This window comes from Gossypium raimondii, chromosome 4, assembly GCF_025698545.1.
Source record: "Gossypium raimondii isolate GPD5lz chromosome 4, ASM2569854v1, whole genome shotgun sequence".
NCBI lineage: Eukaryota > Viridiplantae > Streptophyta > Magnoliopsida > Malvales > Malvaceae > Gossypium > Gossypium raimondii.
In genome coordinates, this window is record NC_068568.1 from 4,521,671 (window position 1) to 4,539,103 (window position 17,433).

Sequence of the window (17,433 nt, forward strand, 5' to 3'; positions counted from 1 at the left end):
AGTTTTAATCATTATATAAAAAAACAGATATGATAAGAACCTGAGATTAATGTTTAATGTAGATATGGATGTGGAGAAAATGAAGAACATCGGCAACATTGCTGTAAATTGTTATGTTTGTGTGTGTAAATGGCCGGAAAAGGAGGAGTTATGTCTGGTTGTCTATCATCTTTACACAAGGCCAATGTCATTTGAATAGTAATATATATATATATATATATATATAAATAACCTTTCTAAAAGGGATGGAAAAGTTGTTAAGGTGGCCCCAGTTTGCTCCCTTTTTTTGGCCTTTTTTTTATTTTACCTTAACCAAATCAATTAAGCAATTCAATTTAATCATTTAAGTGAATAATGTCCTCAAATTGTTGTTCTTTCTAATGCCATAGAATTGATAAAAAAAAATTAGTTAATTTTTTTTCTAGAATTTTAATAGAACCGTTTGGACTAGACCTGATCATGGGTCGGGTCACTCGTTCAGGTCTAAAGGATTCACTCAAAAAGTGGAAAGGTTTGAGAAAAAATAGGCTCGAAAAATAGCCTTGGGTAAAAAATAAGGTCCGTTTTCTAAATGGGCTGGTTCTCGGGCGTAATTTTTTTACCTAGGCTCGGTCTGTCCCGAATTATTTGCCTATATTTTTTTTTATTTTCAATTTATTAGGAAGTATTTATTTTAATATTTTTAGTAAATTTGATGTATTATATTTTTTAAAAAATTTTATATAAAAAATATAAAAAAAATAATACAGTCAAATTAGATTAGGCTCAGATTTAGCATTTTTAATAGGCTGAACTTGGACAAAATTGTAGACCCATTTTTCGGGCCGGATTGGATCCGAACTTAGAAATGGACTTAAACTTCTACATCGACCAGACCCATGATCAAATCTAGTTTGAACCTCCTCACGTTTTTAAGCAACACCATTATCAGCTCAACCAACAATTTATTTATAAATTTACACTAATTTATATTCCTAAAATTTATTAGACTTATAGATGAAAAATGTTTTTAATGTCTTTTTTATAACTCCTAGAGACCCGAACTTGGTCCCAATCACCCCCAAACACCTAGAACTCATTTTAAAATATTTCTCAATCGTTTTAAATGACTTGAAATTGATTTTAACCATTGTCAGAGTGTTGTTATGATATGCTAATGTTTGATGTTCTTAACGACTATTGAAATGAAATTAGTTCGAGTTGCTTCGCCAACAAATAAAGTGTCTCATACTCAGACTCAACGATAAAATCGGGTGTGAGGTGTCACATTTGAATTTAATAGATATTGTTTGTATCAATAGTCAAATATTGAACTTTCGAAATTCAAAAAATATAAAACTAAAAATGATCCAATTAAAGAACATGAACTAAACTCACGATTTTATACGTAGTCAAGAACAAATAGCAAAATTTATCTAAATAATTTTAACTGAAATTTTAAACTTCAAAAATATAAAATCAAAATTGATCCATTCGGAAAAAGATAAGACCTAAAATTGACTAAATTAAAAGTACAAAGACAAAAATCTACAAGAACTAAAAGCAAAATTTCATGTTTAAATATATATATATATATATATATATATATTTGTTATTTAATATTTATATGACTAACATTTAAAAAAAAAACACCAACACAAAATAACATAAATAGATGAATAGATGGTTAATTATTGCAGAGACATGGGGTTCTTCTGTTAATGATTTCCAGCATTCAAGTAGGGTAACTTTGCATTCCAAAAAGTCAAAACATATGCAGTTCTTGAGGACAAGAAGTCAACAACAACTGGTTGGAGTGGGACAACAACCCTTATTATATAATGCATGTCCAATTTAACCCTCACTCGAATCCGAAAAATATAGATTATAAAAATAAAGCCATCCTAATCTCAACATAAATCAATTAGATGACAAAAAAATAAGATAGAATCCATTAATGAATCTATTTGTATTTTCTTATTCATGGATCGAGCAAGCAATGGCATTTTTATTTTTTTTACATTTACCTTAATCAGGTTCAGCCACCCAAAAACCCATTTCGCTTTTTGAAATAATATTAAAATATTATTCTTGTATTATTTATTAAATAATAGGAATATTAGTCAAGATTTAATCTCTGAATTTGACAATCTTTTTTCAACTTAGCCCTGAGTTTTTTTTTTGGTCTGTATTAACCCTCAGGATGATGTCGCACTATGACATTATACCACATCATTACCTATATATATTTTTTTAAAATTATAATTTTTTGTGTTGACATGGGACAATATCATAGTGTTACATCATCGCATGAACTATCATAGGAAAACTCGTCAAGTTTCAGGACAAATGTGAGAAAATTTGTCAAATTTCAAAACTAATGTGGACCAAAAAATAGTTTAGGGACTAAGTAAGAAGATTTTGTCAAGCTGGAAAGTAATTCGTGCTAGGCCAACCTGAATTACAAATGATCATCCAGGTCAGATTCTATACGGGCCAGACGAGTGCCTTAAGGATGGATAAGTCAAAATTCATGAAGATAGAATTCAAGTAGCAGAGGTGGTGTAAGGGAACTGATGATATTTTGCACAGTCAATATAAATTGCAGGTCAAATCTCAGCTAATAAACTAAGGAACCATGTAACAAAGGAATGAATCAGTTGATATCATCACATAGCCATACATGCATATATATAATATATAATAAACTAAAATATAGCAGATAACTTTGTACTTTGAAACGGCAATCTTACACAACCAGCAGAGCTAATATCAAAACTTTTTTACCTACATTTAGTTTTGTTCTTAGTTAAACAAATATCTTCCACCTTTGAGCAGCTTGGTGTGGTAAAAGTAGTCAAATGACTTGTCTGTGAATTCTAGTGTGGCCTGAAATGGTAACTACGGCACAATCGTAGAGCCATATAATCAGTTGTGAAGCTTGAAACGGAATCGGTACGTACCCCAAAGGGATCATCGCATTACGGACTCTTTTACATAGGATCTACCTCCCGAACTGCAAGAGTTAAGATCACAAAGTTGGTGAGAACTATCATTTATCCAACAGAAGCTACTATTTAGGTTAGTGATGTGTAATGCTGTTACTTACGAGTACTCGAGATGAATATTCATAAATCGGCGGTTTTCTTTGCTTTGAGATAGCGTTAGAGAACCTTCAATGATTTGATCTTGCTCCACCTCTATCGGGTCATAAAAGTATATCAATGTCTGCAAAATTTACATCCTAAACATTAAGGGTCCATTATAGAATACAACCATTAGCTCCATGCAAGTCGTCAGATGTAAAAACGACCAGAGTTCATCATAGTTAAAAGTAAAGTTGACCGCTTAGGACTTTTTTATGCTCAAACCAATAGCATAATAATTAACAGAATCAAATAACTTTTGTGCACAGATGTGTTTCTGTATGCAATGTTGACATGTGCAAACTAAAAATTAGTACCATACCTGTTGCCAATGTGTTGGAGGATCCTCGGGAGCCGTTGAGAGAACAAGTGCTTCATTGGGATTGGCTCGTTTCTTCTTCTGGATACCATCGATATGATTATTGTTAGATGCACCAGTAAGTAAGGATGGGATGTGATTATTTGTAGGAGAATTTGTTGGCCCATTGAATTCAACATCAAACCAAAACGCAAATCCATGTAGTGGAGCTGGGAATCAAGGAAGAATGAATACCATGCTTAAAAATGAATAGACATGTTGAGAGAAGTAAAACTAAACAAAGGCCTAACAGTAATACAAACACGGTATGAAACAAGGGTAAACTGAAAGCCCGTAAAGAGGTCTCTTACATCTCAAATTTATGGTAATATTGACACAGTTTGTGAAGACGGCACATATAGAAGGAGGAGATTCAAGGGGAGAACTCACCTCGCATCATTGATTGGAACTTATATCTTGTTGACACAGATTCTAGCTCATTGTGTTGGATAGTATAGCAGTCCACGTGCTTAACCTGTTAATGCTAATAAATCTCAATGCCTTTTGCTGAGGGATTTCCATAAATATGTTCAAATAGACCATGTAATTTGGGCTTATAACCCAAATAAATGCTGCTAGAGAAGAGAATGTCTCAAGCAATGGCCGCATGGCTTTTATATGAGAAATGCAAAAGAATTGCAAAAAGATTTCGGTAGGTTAGGTAACATGACATAAAAGGTATGGTTTACAGAAACTAAACTTCAGTCCTTCCAAGTTCAGAAATCAATTCAGGAAATCAATGGCGGACTAAAGCAAGAGAATTAGAACCTCACCACGTGCGGCCATGTCAAAACATTCTCCCCTGTTATTGTCTCCACGCATGGCTCTTCAAATGCACACTGTTTTGCTAATTGTAACATTGCAGACACTGCAAGAGAAAATGACATTGTATTGCCAAATAATATTCCAAACATAAACAAGCTACAAGTAAAAGGCACGAGAGCTACAATCTCCAAGCAGAGTAGTAGAATTTAATTTCACATATATGCATGGAATAAAATAAAAATCTAAGGGTCTGTTTGATTGCCAGTAAAATGATTTCTGGAAAATGTTTTACTTTTCTGTAAAATGATTTACTGGAAAATATTTTCTGGTGTTTGATTGAATCTGTGTAAAATATTTTCTGAAAATATTTTTCGAAAAAGTTGTTTTTACATATTAATATATATTAATAATTTTTTATATTTTAAATTATTTTACATATATTGCAATGATTTATTTATAATAATACTCAATTATTAAGCTACAATATTAATCGTTATAAATTGAAAAAAATTAATATCAAATAAATTATTTGTAATTGTGTTAAAAAAACAAGTATTGAATAATTAAAAAAATAAGTTACTAGAAAATCGATAAACAGAAGCAGTTTTCTACCGGAAATGAAGGAAGGAATGAAGGAGGCGATAGAGAGGAGAGCACGGAAAATGTCTTACGGAAATTGAAAGTGTAAGACATTTTCCCTAAAATGTAACCCATTTTCCCTTGTTTTGGAGTTCATTTTCCAAATGGAAAATGTTTTCCGCCAATCAAACGCTAGAAAAGTTGGAAATGATTTTCCGGAAAATCAATTCCATCAATCAAACAGACCCTAATACTCACTATCAATTCCATAGACGTTGCGCCAAAATTCAATGCTGTCATTGTATCTGTCAGGATGTGTGATGGGTGCCATGTATAACTGCAAGGATTGATTATAGAGTGAAAATGATTGGTAAACAAACAGTTTTTTATCACACAACTACCCGATTCTGTGATACAACAAAACTTCATATGAATCAAGATTCAAGAGTTAAAAAAGTGGAAAAAGAACAAAGACGTTCAATTACACTGTCAAGCTGGGCATTGAAACAAAGTTACACTAGACTAGTATTAAGTGAAACAAACCGTTGCGTTGGAAGGAAGAATAAGGCCTCCATGTTTTAGCCACCGATCTCTAGCAGTAATAACACTTCCCAACATACTCTAGAAAATAGAAACACGGATAATCACAATGATAATGGAAGGAAAATAATAGAAGGATATAATATTAATTGTCTGAATAAAATCACGCTCTCATCTCAACCTTGAAGAGTTACTGGCAATCTCTAAAAGGTTCAGGATAATACAATCACCTCATACAGAAGCATGTAGCCCATCCATTCTGAAATTATTACATCAACCTCCTCGTCAATTTCAACATCCTGTGGAAATAACAACTAGTATATAAATTGTCTGACATTCGGAAGGAGTAAATTGGTTCAAGGGAAATAAATGTTTCTCAGAACACCGCAAAGAATTTAGCTTCCCCGACCCCTACCCCCTGGAAGCTTATTTCCAGATATGGATTCCAAACATAAAAATGTACAAATAATCTTTGGCTCTTCATTATCTTAATAACCTACTTCTTATGTTTAACCTAACATAGTCTACAATGGCCACAATTTTCTCTTCTTCTCCAAAGAAAGAGATAAACAGCAGAAATATCTTATCAAGTTATCATGTCATATAGGGCAAGCGTCACGGTTATTATCTTATGATCACCATAGATTTAAATGGAGCTTGCATCAAGCATATGATATACGTGCATACTGATTGAATATACCCACAATTGCACAGCTATCTACCAATGAGAACACCCAGAAGGTGCTATGACAATCACTTCATCCAAGATCCAACAATTGGAGAGAACATAAAAGTTTCCTTATCTATAATGAAATTTAAACACCAACACCAATGTGAAATATTAAAACGTCTGCAAAAGCAAAGCACTGCATACTGGTCCACATCCTTTTTGCATGCAGCAAGACATAATTCCAACTTAATTTTACACTGCAGTTAGTGTTCCCTTGACCTTGGGAGAAAATGCAGATGATTTGTCTCTAATGACACAAAAAATGTTGAAAACCAATCTTTGCAGTCCCATAAGATATATAATTCTCAACAACTTTGGAAGCTAAAGAAAGAAAGAAACCTGACACTAGATTGGACTACTGGTTGTTAGTTTCTTTTACATGTGTGTGCGTATTATAAAAATCTTGAGGAGGTTGGAACTGGGAGTTAAATCCAGGACGTTGAGCCTTGTATCTATATGGTACAATGAAGAACTAAGCCTAGGAATGGTGGAAGGGGTTGCAGATGCTAGGATTTTAACTCCAGACTTGGACACTAAGCTCCAAGTTGCCAAGCGTTAACATATATAGGTGCTTGTTGTTTTCCCTAATATGTAAACAGATTAAGCCTGTTAAAACATAGAAACCATTTAAGGAGCATACACATCAATAAGCCGGAGCGGAAAAGCCTACCTCAACTCGTCCATGCAAAACGATGATCTTTTCAGCTAAGTTATTTGCTTTCACAACTTCATTTGCCTGCTTGCAGATAGCAAAGATTAACACATACCCAACAGCCAGTTTTATTTCCAATACTAGAAGCCAGTTAAAGGAAGGAGGAGAGAAGTTTAGAACAATATATTTCCATAATCTAATATATTTCCATAATGTTGATAGATAAATAGCCTTCATAATCTAATTGCTCTGTTAACCAGATCTCATTATCTCATTGTCGTAAATAAAACAGAGAGAAAATAATAATGGAGATGAAAAGAAGACAAAGTGCTCAATCTGCACTGTCAAGACAAAATATAAAAATGGATTGGTAAGAAGCAGTTAAGAACTTCTGAAGTACCTGCAACGCAATATCACTTGCATCCACTGCATACACCTGAGAACACATAATCACATCAGATACTAGACAGATGTGTTTTACATGAATCCATCAACATTAACAACAAGAACAAAACTTGGAAGTAGCAAGAGATTTTTAACTTCCAAATAGTATAATAAAGAACAAAATTAAGTTCTATCCATACTGCTCTTCTTTCAATTATTCAATAGAAGTGTATTGTCTTTTTTAAAGATAAAATTATAAAGTTCACATGGAAAAAACTAGTTAAGGGACTAGAGGAAATGAAAAAAAGTTAAATCTGAGTTAACTTCTAGCATTCCCCTGCAGTTATTAAAGAAAGCACTCTTCAGAAATTAGTTGAAACCAGTGCCACATGATATGCAGAAAATAGATTTTCAAATAAATGTTCAGTTATACTACTATTATAAGCATGTAAATTATCAAGTGTACAAATCATGTCAAGACATATTACCCGTTTTGCACCAGCTTGAGCACAAAATATTGAAAGAATGCCTGTGCCACATCCAACATCCATTACAACCTGTAAGCATGATCACAAGCAATAGTGAGGAAGAAGAATGAACTAGCTAAACGTTCTTTGGACTTCTGAACACGGTTCTTAAACAGACTAGGCCCTTTGAGATCCAAATACTTCAGATCAATGTTCCTATAATAGACAAATGCATTTCACCCAGGTTTAAGATTATCGCAGGTGCATTATAATGCTGTGACTGGATGAAATGGGAACCACAATGCAACCAATTATGGTAAAACACGCACAATAACAGAAGTATCCTAATGTTATAGATCATAAATAATTTTATAACTGAGATAACCACAATGGTATTACTTTGCCTTCAATAAAACTCTGGTGTTCCATGATTGCAGCCCTGTAAGTGTCAGTTCGAACTCGATCCTGTATGTTTCAGAGAAAGGTATGATCAGCGAATTGTCATATATTTTATTATATGTACAAAAAGGCAAAAGGTGATCCTAATATGCAACTGATAGTCAGATACAGGCTCACAACTTTGTCAAAAGCATACATCACTTCAAAAACAAAAAACCCTTAAGCAACAAATTATAATTTAAAGAACTCGAAATTTGAAAGAGCTCAAGTCAATAAATATTCAATCGCCAAATAAAGAAAGCAAACTTGAATTCCTATGTTAAAGCACTCACTCAGAGTCACCACCTTGGCAACCCCTACCTCACATTGTGAAAAACCATAAAAATTTCTTCAAATACACTTAAAACCTCCAAAAAAAAAACAAAAACCAAATGGGCTAAAAGTAGAAGAAAACTCACCCAAGTTCCCGAATATTGAGAAGAACAAAGTAAACCCAGTAAAGAACAAATGGTAGCAAGCAAAATAACAAAAAAAAAAGGAGGAAAATACCTTGATCATTTCTTCATGGATACCAACGTGAGCGTAAGAGTGAAAGTAGGCCATGTCGAAGTCCGTGCAAGGCGGAGGTGCTTTCTGCTCTTGCTTGTCATCGTCGTCATCGTTATTGTAGTGATAGTGATGGTGGTCTGAAACCCTAAATCCGGGAGGGTGGCGTGATCTACGGCCTCCCCTCCTCCGTCGACCTCCGCCTCGCTTCTCTTCCGCACTGTGCTGCTGTTGGTTTTGGTGGTAGCCATTACTGTAACCTGTGATTCCATACATTTTTTTGTTCTTCCTTCTTTTATTTTATGAGGTGGGTAAGATAATCAGCAATTCACCGGCAATGCTTTGGAGAAGGTGGACAACGGCAGCGGTTTTGTTGGGATTTTTGTCGAAAAAAACCCAAACAGAGCAGCAGATTGCTTTTTTACTGTTTATTTGACGGACCAAATCAAATGAAATAAGGGTTTAGTATTAAAGTTAACTTGGATTATGTTTGAATTGAGATTAGGGTAAATTACATCATTAGTCACTAAACTATGGATAATTTTCCGTTTTGGTCATTAGCTAAAAAAAAGTTATAATTTCGTCACTAAACTTTTCCAATTTGTTTTGGGTAAACTACACCTAAGGTCATTAAACTATTAGTAAGTTTATATATTAGTCTCTAAACTTAAGAAAGTTATAAAATGATCACTAAAATATTTGAAAGTTTACGTTTAAGTCACTGGACTATTAAAACCACTCTTGTATGACCTTTTTGTTCATACTGCATACACCAATCAAAAGCTCTTATTCCTCTTCTCTTCTATAATTCATTTTTTTATGAAACAATTTTGAATGTCATGAATTTGTAAACCAATATTCAAATAACTTTCTTCTACAACCTTCGACACTGACCATCAAATTGACTTTGATCTAAAATATGTTATACTCATTGATGGATATTGCTCCACCGTACCGATTGTTAAATTATTGCTTGGAGCTCATTAGTCGGATTTTAAAAAAAAATTAACAACTTGGTGACTTAAATAAAAACTTTTGAATAGTTTAGTGACTTAAATGAAAGTTTTCGAATACTTCAATGACTATTTTATAATTTTTGAAGTTAAGTGACCAATACATAAATTTATTAATTGTTTAGTGACATTGGATGTAGTTTAACCATTGTTTTTTTTATCAAGTGGCACTTTTTAGTTGGTATAATAACATTTTAATCCTCAAAATTTGTTTTTTGTCAATTTAACCCCAATTCTATATAAAATTTATTAAAAATTTAGAAAATAAAATATTGACACTATTTTGTTGAAGAACTAATATGAATAATAAATAAAGAAAATTTTCATTCAATAGAATACAATAACAAATTAAAAACAAAACAAAAAACAGTTATCTCATTACATGCTTTCTTAATGTTTCTCAAACCAAATTAGTAATATCTTCAAGTAAAATTCGATGCCCTGAAACAAATCCTAAACTAATGTTGTAGAGGCTTGTGAAATCAAATATAATACCATCTTTTAGTAAAAAGAATATATACTACAATATTTTATTTTTAAATTTAATTCAAATTTTCAATTCATTTAAATTATTTTTGAAAACCATACGTAAAAAACAAATTATATTATGAATTTTATTCTCTTATAACAAAAAGTCATGTCAAGAAACGAAAAAATTAAAAACAAAGAACTAATAACTTTGGTTAATGTTTTATTTTTCCTATATTTTTAAAGAATGAGTATTGGATATTTCTATACTGATAATACAGAGAAAGAATTTGAGGGTTTAAAATAATCTTAACTCATTTTTCTCACTTGATTTATTTTCAAAATTTTATTTACTTTGATTTTTATTTTAATTATTAGAATTTTCTAATTAGAATAAGACAATTTTTTATCATTTTATATATAATTAAGGTCAAATTGACAAAGTATAAAATTTGAGGACTAAATTTATTATTATACTAATTAAAAAGTGCCACTTAATTATCTTAGTAACCGAAAAAATAAGGCTTCATGACAAATTTTATATGTTTTGTCAAAATGACCCTAATTGTATTTTTGAGCATTTTTTTGGCCATCAACCTTTGTTCCTTTTTTTAATCTGGTTTTTCCAACAGATGTAATGAATCAACCTACTTTTTCTAACAGATGAATAAATTAAAGGTTTCAATTTTCCATTTCATTCAAAAGGTTTCAATTTCTGAGAAGTTTTTTTTAGATAATTACATTTTTTTAAAAAAATTAAGAGTTTTTTAATTTAATGTATTATTTATTTTATTATTTTCACATATAATTATCTTATTGGGTTATTTAAGTAATAAATTACATTTTATTAAAATATTCCACATATGCAATTTCACATAATCCCTGTTAACTTTTTTAATGTAGCTTTTATTAAATTTGTTAGAAAAAGCAGATTGAAAAAAAGAATAAGAGTTGATGGCCAAAAAATGCTAAAAAAATACAATTAGGGCCATTTTGACAAAACATGCAAATGTTAGTGACCAATTTTTTCATTAAGCCGAAAAATAACCCTATTATAACCTTTTGAATTTGAGTAACTTGTACATTTATTAATAGTTTAGTGACCTTGGATGTAGTTTACCCTTTTTAAAAACCCTATTGTTAAATAAAATCCAGTGCAGATAAAACCCTGGCAAAACCCATATCAAGCCTTCCCCGACAGCCGCAAACCTGCAACTCCTGCGGTTGTGCCGCCCACCTATATCTTACTACACTCACCGCCGGCGGCTGTTTGATTTGGCGGCAATTTCCCTTACTTTAAAAGGAGAGACAAATGGCGGGGCTTGTACCTCCAGGTACTACCGCAATTCCAGCCGAGGCATCCAAGACGGCACATACCAAAGCTGAGGAGAAAACCGATTACATGAATCTCCCATGTCCTATTCCTTTTGAAGAGCTCCAACGCGAAGCTCTCAGTTAGTCTATTTCCTTTCCCACTTTCTCATCAATGGGGGGTTTTCTCTATTTTCTCTTATTTCTTGATTTGTGATCATGTGTTGAGATTATGACTTATTTGGTTGTTTCTTGATCTCTGTTGGTTTATGTAACTTTTCATGGTTTATCATTTTGAACAGAAATGGTGAAGTTAGTGGAAATGGAAGGACTGTAGGTGTTGCTTTTGGTGTGCTTGTTAAGCCCTTTTCTTTAAACCCTAGTTTAACCCTGATTAGTGAAAATGATTTTTATTTTTTTTGATAAATTTTGCATGAGTTGCTAAACTAGAAACTTAGTTTTCTCTTTTTGATCAAATCCAAATTGCAAAATTTATGAAAGCTTTTGTGATTGGCAAAATTTATAAAAGCTTTTGAGACTGACAAACTACTATGATTTGTTTGCAAGATGTTAAGTACTTGACATACAATTAAAGGTTTTTTTCCTCCTTGAGTGCTTTGAAATTTATACTTAATTTCTTTCTCTTGGGGCTATTATTTTCTTTTGCACCTTATGCACATTCGATGTACCTTGTGATCATGTGTAATGTTGAGGTATATGCACTTAATTTGTTTCTTCTATATCCTGATTATGTTTCTAATCATATATCTATCTCTACATGCTTCGAATTCTAAGGTATTGCAATGCGTTTTTAGCAAGGTTATTATGGAGAAAGAAGAATGACCTAAAGTTGTGGTTGAAGTCTGTTGGTTTTTTCTTCAAAACTTAATGTTTCTAGCTTGACTATGTCTGGCAGTGTCTCTGAAGCCAGAAACTTTTGAAGGATTGCGCTTTGATTTCACCAAAGGGCTAAATCAGAAATTCTCACTGAGTCACAGGTACCTTCAACTCCTTTGAGTCCTTGAGTTTTTGCTTTTATTGTATCTTTTCTTTTCTATTTTAATAAATAACGGTAATTATTCAACCACAATCATCTCTCAGTGTGGTTATGGGCCCAACAGAAATTCCTTCTCAATCTGCTGAAACCATTAAAATTCCTACTGCTCACTATGAATTTGGTGCCAACTTCATTGATCCAAATGTAGGTTGCTTCTCTCATTATCACTACTCTTCCAGTTGACTCTGTTATCCTCCTGAATTATTTTAGCTTAACAAGTTGGTTTAAAAGTGGGGTCAATCATGGTTTTCCCAGTTGATGCTTATTGGGAGGGTGCTGACTGATGGTAGAGTCAATGCGAGAGTGAAATGGGATTTGACAGACAATCTTTCTGTGAAGGCTAATGCTCAGGCAATTTAATTTTTCATTCTTTGATCTTCTGTCTTTTTTGTTGCATGCAGAATATATGTTATCTTCATGTGTAAGCTAGTGCTAATTGATAACTTTCCTGTTTCCTTTGCAGCTCACAAATGAGCCCCATATGTCACATGGCATGGTCAACTTTGATTACAAGGTTAGTCACTTGTAAAATATATTATCTTGGTTAGTGTATGCATTTTTGCTCCCCATCATTGTGAGTGTGATGCCTGATATTCTTTTTATTTTATTTTTTATTTTTTAATTTTGAGTTTATTCATCATCTGGACCATGGGGAGCTATTTTTGTGCTGGCAAACAAAACTTAGGGTGTTTGCTGCCATGGATACAAGCTTTGTTTTTGTCTTGTGACATCTTTGTTTTCCTTATACAGGGTAAAGACTACAGGTCTCAGTTTCAAATGGGAAATGGTGCTTTATTTGGAGCTAGTTATATCCAGGTAAATTGTATGAAGCCATATTATATTTGTTGAATTGAGCAGACAGATGAAGAACTTAGCAGAATGGACAAGTTACTGGATTTTCAGTACCTAGAAAATTGACTTTTATGCTTAGATTCAGTTTAACATGGATCTATGCACTGCTATGGTTTATCTTCCTTTTTTAAATACAACATACTATAAGATAATATACTAATTATGGTAGAAGCAACCCAGATTTTCTCTGCTGGAGGTATTCTGCATTTGGCATTTTGTTTGCAGTTGCATGCATTGTCAATCTTCAGCTGAATCCACTAATTCTGCAATTGTGATTCCGTCGTTATTAATGAACTAAATCTAAGCCATATTTATGCAGAGTGTGACACCGCATTTATCCTTAGCTGGTGAAGTATTTTGGGCTGGTCAGCACCGGAAGTCAGGCCTTGGTTATGCTGCCCGATATGAAACAGATAAGATGGTAATTTAGCCTGGTTTCTTCCTTTATCACCAACTTGTCAATGTTTTTTGTGCAATAGTTAGTGGGAGTTTTTTTTACTTCTGAATATGTTTCTAGATCTGTTACAGCAGTAGGGATGTTATTTAGACCCCTAACCAAAGTGTTGATTAGGGTTGCCAAGTTGTGAGAACCAGGATCTCCTTTCTTTTCAATGACTTATGACATTTCCAAATAAGGAAGTGGTGGACCAAGTCATTGGAATCAAGGACATGGTTTAATGCTTTCTGAAGGTAAAGTTGAATGAGCATTCAAAACTGGTTAATACAATGATTAATGTTTGGTATATGTGTTATGGATGCCTGAAAAGTATCTAAGTTTAAGGGTTTTACCTCCTCTTCCTGAAGTTCCTAGATTTTCAGATTTACTGTCCCTCTGGTCCTTAGATATTTGATGGCAATCTTCTTCCAGAGCCGAGTTTTAATCAAGAAAATAGTTAACTTGCTTCTCCCCCACCATATGTTTTGCCTTACTCCTGCCAAGAGGAACTTGTTATTTACATGGAAATGAAATATTATTGCTAGAAATATTCAATTGCAATGACTAACCAAAGCACTCTCTGGATCCAGGTAGCTGCAGGGCAAGTTGCAAGTACCGGAATGGTTGCTTTGAGCTATGTTCAGAAAGTTTCTGAGAAGGTAAGAAATCGTTTTTCCTCCTTACAATATTGCAGTTTGTTTCCTAGTCATTCTTATTCAGTTCTATTTCTATCAAGGTTTCTTTAGCGTCAGATTTCATGTATAACTACATGACAAAAGACGTGACGGCAAGTGTGGGCTATGATTACATCCTTAGACAGGTATTTTTGGTTGCTAAATTTCCAATATTAGTGTGCATCGATTTTCCTGCATGTCTATACATGTCAGCATATGTATGTATTGTTTCATCTGTCGCTATATTATCTTCTGGATATCATCCAAAAAGAAGGGTTTTTTTGGGTGAACTACACCCAATGTCACTAAACTATTAGTAAGTTTACGTTTTATCCACTCAATTTCGAGAAGTTACAAACTGATCATTGATCTATTCGAAAGTTTTCATTAAAGTCATTGAGCTATTAAAATCGCCTACATCAATCAAAAGCTCTCATTTTTTTTCTTTTGTGATTCAGTTTTTCTCATGAAATGACTTTTAGCGTCACAAATCTGCAAATCAAAATCCAAACAGCTTTCTTCTTCGATCTCCGATATTAATTGTCAGATTCACTTGGATCTAAAGTATGTTTCTGCTCATTAATGTGTACTAATCCATCTACTTATCTTCGAATTGTTGCTTAGAGCTCATTAGCTGAACTCTTTTCTTTAAAAAAACTTATTAGCCCAGTGATTTAAATAAAAAAAATTCAATTAGTTCAGTGACGTAGATAAAAACCTTTTTAACTTGAGTGACCAAAACATAAACTTACTAATAGTTCAGTGACCTTTAGTGTAGTTTATCTTGTTTCTTTTGGCTGGGGGGGGGGGTGAGAGAGATGACCAATGATGATTGTGTAATTCATTCCGGTTAATCAATTTGTCACATTTTCAGTGCCGCTTGAGGGGGAAGATTGATTCTAATGGATGCACTACTGCTTACCTTGAAGAGCGGTTAAATATGGGCCTAAATTTCATCCTCTCCGCGGAGGTAAGTAACTTTCTTAAGAAAGAGATCAGCAATTATCCACTTGGAGGCTAGTTTGTTTTCCCTTTTGTCTATTGCTTGTGAATATGATATGATGCCATTAGTCCTTTGTTTAGCACTTTGATTTCTCTTAGTTGATTCAATCCCTCGGAATCGTGTTTCTTAGCATCTTATGCCGGAATTACATTTTTGCAGATAGATCATAGTAAGAAAGACTACAAATTTGGGTTCGGATTGACTGTCGGGTGATTTGATTTCGACACAAAAAACCCGAACGAAGAAGGTTCCTTTATCACCATTTAGAGTATGGTTGAATATTAAAGAACTCAATCTGTAGTTTGGAACTGTTGTTTGTTAGCGGTTCAGCAGGAAACTGCTGTGGCAATTTTAACTGTTGTTTGGTATTGGCAGGTTTAACCCTTTAGAGCTGTAACATTTGCTAAATTAATAATGCAATTTGTCATGTTTTTTTTACTTTATACAAAGTGGATTGATGGTAAGGGGTTTGTTGGATATTTACCATTTGTATAAATATTCCAATTTACATAATTGCTTTAAATTCAATTTATTTATTATTTTAAATTGGATTTGGATTCGATTATTGAGAATTTCAGAGTTGATATCCGCTTGAATCTGCTAAAAATAATAATTATAATTTTTTAACATTAATTTCATTACAGCTTTTTATCGTATTTGTTTTTTTTAATAATTTTTTTCTTCCTATAAGTGGAAGAATAATAATATTGATGCTAATAGCAAAAGAATCAAACTTTATGGTTGCAAAAAGCGAAGAAATACCCCGAAATTGAGTGAGAAGATAGTGGGGGAAGTGGAAACACAATAAAATGCAATTATTAAAACCATGGGCCACACGTCACGTGCTGTGTAAAGTCTCGTGAACTATTATCCACGTGGCGATACATGACTGGCTTGTTATTTCTTTTTCGTGACAACTCAAGATTTTATCCAAAATGTAAATGGAAAATCAATTTACGATGTTAGAATTATAATTAAGCATCCAAACAAAAGGTCAACGTTATAATAACCCAATTGCTCCTCCAACCCATCCGTTGGTTTTAATTATGACTTGAGTTTACTTACGATTAAAATTTTAATCAGACACGTGATTGAAATAAGAATAAGTAAATTATATAAGTACAGACATCCATTGTATTAAATTATATTATCAAAATTATATATTTAAATTCATTTTTAATCAACTTTTTACTAATTCAATCAATTTTAAAGCAAAATCTTATGGGAATGTAATAGTTGAAAATTTTAGTTAATTTTATGTTGTTGGAATCGGATTAGTCGATTAAATCGGTTAGACTGAGAACTGGTTAGTATATTGGTCTAGAAAAAGAGGTGAATTGGTCTTTGAGGGAACCGCTTGAAACTACTTGGAACCAGTTGAACCGAGATAAAAAAAATCAATTGAACCGACAATTGAACTAATTTTATAAAATTTTTATTACTTCTTTAAATTTTGTTTGAATTTTAAGTTGTTTATTTAATTATTGTTAAACCGATGATTTGACAAGGAATTGGTGGTTTGGTTGATTCGACCACCAATTCAAATTTCAAAACATTGTGGGGATGGACTTAAATTAAAAGATGTGATGTTAAAATAAAATATATTTTAACAATTGTAAGTGATGTGACATTTTCACTAAATCCATAATAAATTTTAAAAAACTTTCAAGAACAAAATGAACTAATTGCTAAGTTCACGTACTAAAATGAATTTAATTATTAAATTTAGATTCAAAATTATATCAAGTTTTCATTTAATTAAATCTGTATCATAAAATCAATAGTTTTTTTCAATTGCTATAGAAATTATCATTTTGTGTGTGGTTTTTAAATTTAACAAATGAGAATTTTTATGTTCACTGTAAAAATAAAGGGATCAAAATGCACTATATAGTAGATCTATCTATGGGGCCGAGTTTGAAAAAGATTTTCCATGCTTTAGATTGAGTCAATCCGATTTTGATTTGAATAAAAAATATTTTTAAATATAAATATTAAACTCAAAAGAATTGATTGGATGTTTGAGTTTGGTTTCTTTTGAAATCAAACCATGGCCCGACTCATGATCGCTATT

At 32.5% G+C, this 17,433-nt stretch overlaps 2 protein-coding genes across 2 annotated transcripts; one reads left to right on the forward strand and one right to left on the reverse strand.

The window, feature by feature from the left end:
- Window positions 1–2,577: 2,577 nt before the first annotated feature.
- On the reverse strand, window positions 2,578–8,989 carry LOC105780542 (probable protein arginine N-methyltransferase 6). The gene is made up of 13 exons (XM_012604930.2): window positions 8,549–8,989; window positions 8,000–8,065; window positions 7,622–7,690; window positions 7,150–7,185; window positions 6,768–6,833; window positions 5,598–5,666; window positions 5,371–5,448; window positions 5,086–5,164; window positions 4,257–4,351; window positions 3,874–3,958; window positions 3,448–3,653; window positions 3,089–3,207; window positions 2,578–2,995 (listed from the first exon to the last, which is right to left on the reverse strand). The coding sequence occupies exons 1-13, from the start codon at window positions 8,819–8,821 to the stop codon at window positions 2,953–2,955; spliced, it is 1,284 nt and encodes a 427-aa protein (XP_012460384.1). The 5' UTR covers window positions 8,822–8,989; the 3' UTR covers window positions 2,578–2,952.
- Window positions 8,990–11,176: 2,187 nt separating this feature from the next.
- On the forward strand, window positions 11,177–15,872 carry LOC105779901 (mitochondrial import receptor subunit TOM40-1). Its single transcript, XM_012603882.2, has 11 exons — window positions 11,177–11,480; window positions 12,254–12,335; window positions 12,439–12,538; window positions 12,650–12,745; window positions 12,858–12,908; window positions 13,145–13,210; window positions 13,566–13,667; window positions 14,273–14,341; window positions 14,419–14,502; window positions 15,231–15,326; window positions 15,519–15,872. Exons 1-11 carry the CDS (start codon window positions 11,339–11,341, stop codon window positions 15,570–15,572), a joined length of 942 nt encoding a protein of 313 aa, XP_012459336.1. The 5' UTR covers window positions 11,177–11,338; the 3' UTR covers window positions 15,573–15,872.
- The last annotated feature ends 1,561 nt before the right edge of the window (window positions 15,873–17,433 follow it).

Bases quoted from the DNA above. Each gene is read 5' to 3' on its own strand.
- LOC105779901 (XM_012603882.2), top strand. From the start codon at position 11,339: ATGGCGGGGCTTGTACCTCCAGGTACTACCGCAATTCCAGCCGAGGCA. The intron at 11,481-12,253 runs GTTAGTCTATTT...TATGTCTGGCAG, and splicing joins GCTCCAACGCGAAGCTCTCA to TGTCTCTGAAGCCAGAAACT. The intron at 13,211-13,565 runs GTAAATTGTATG...ATATTTATGCAG, and splicing joins TTGGAGCTAGTTATATCCAG to AGTGTGACACCGCATTTATC.
- LOC105780542 (XM_012604930.2), bottom strand. From the start codon at position 8,821: ATGTATGGAATCACAGGTTACAGTAATGGCTACCACCAAAACCAACAG. The intron at 5,165-5,370 runs GTTTGTTTCACT...CAATCCTTGCAG, and splicing joins TTCTTCCTTCCAACGCAACG to TTATACATGGCACCCATCAC. The intron at 2,996-3,088 runs GTAAGTAACAGC...TAACTCTTGCAG, and splicing joins AATATTCATCTCGAGTACTC to TTCGGGAGGTAGATCCTATG.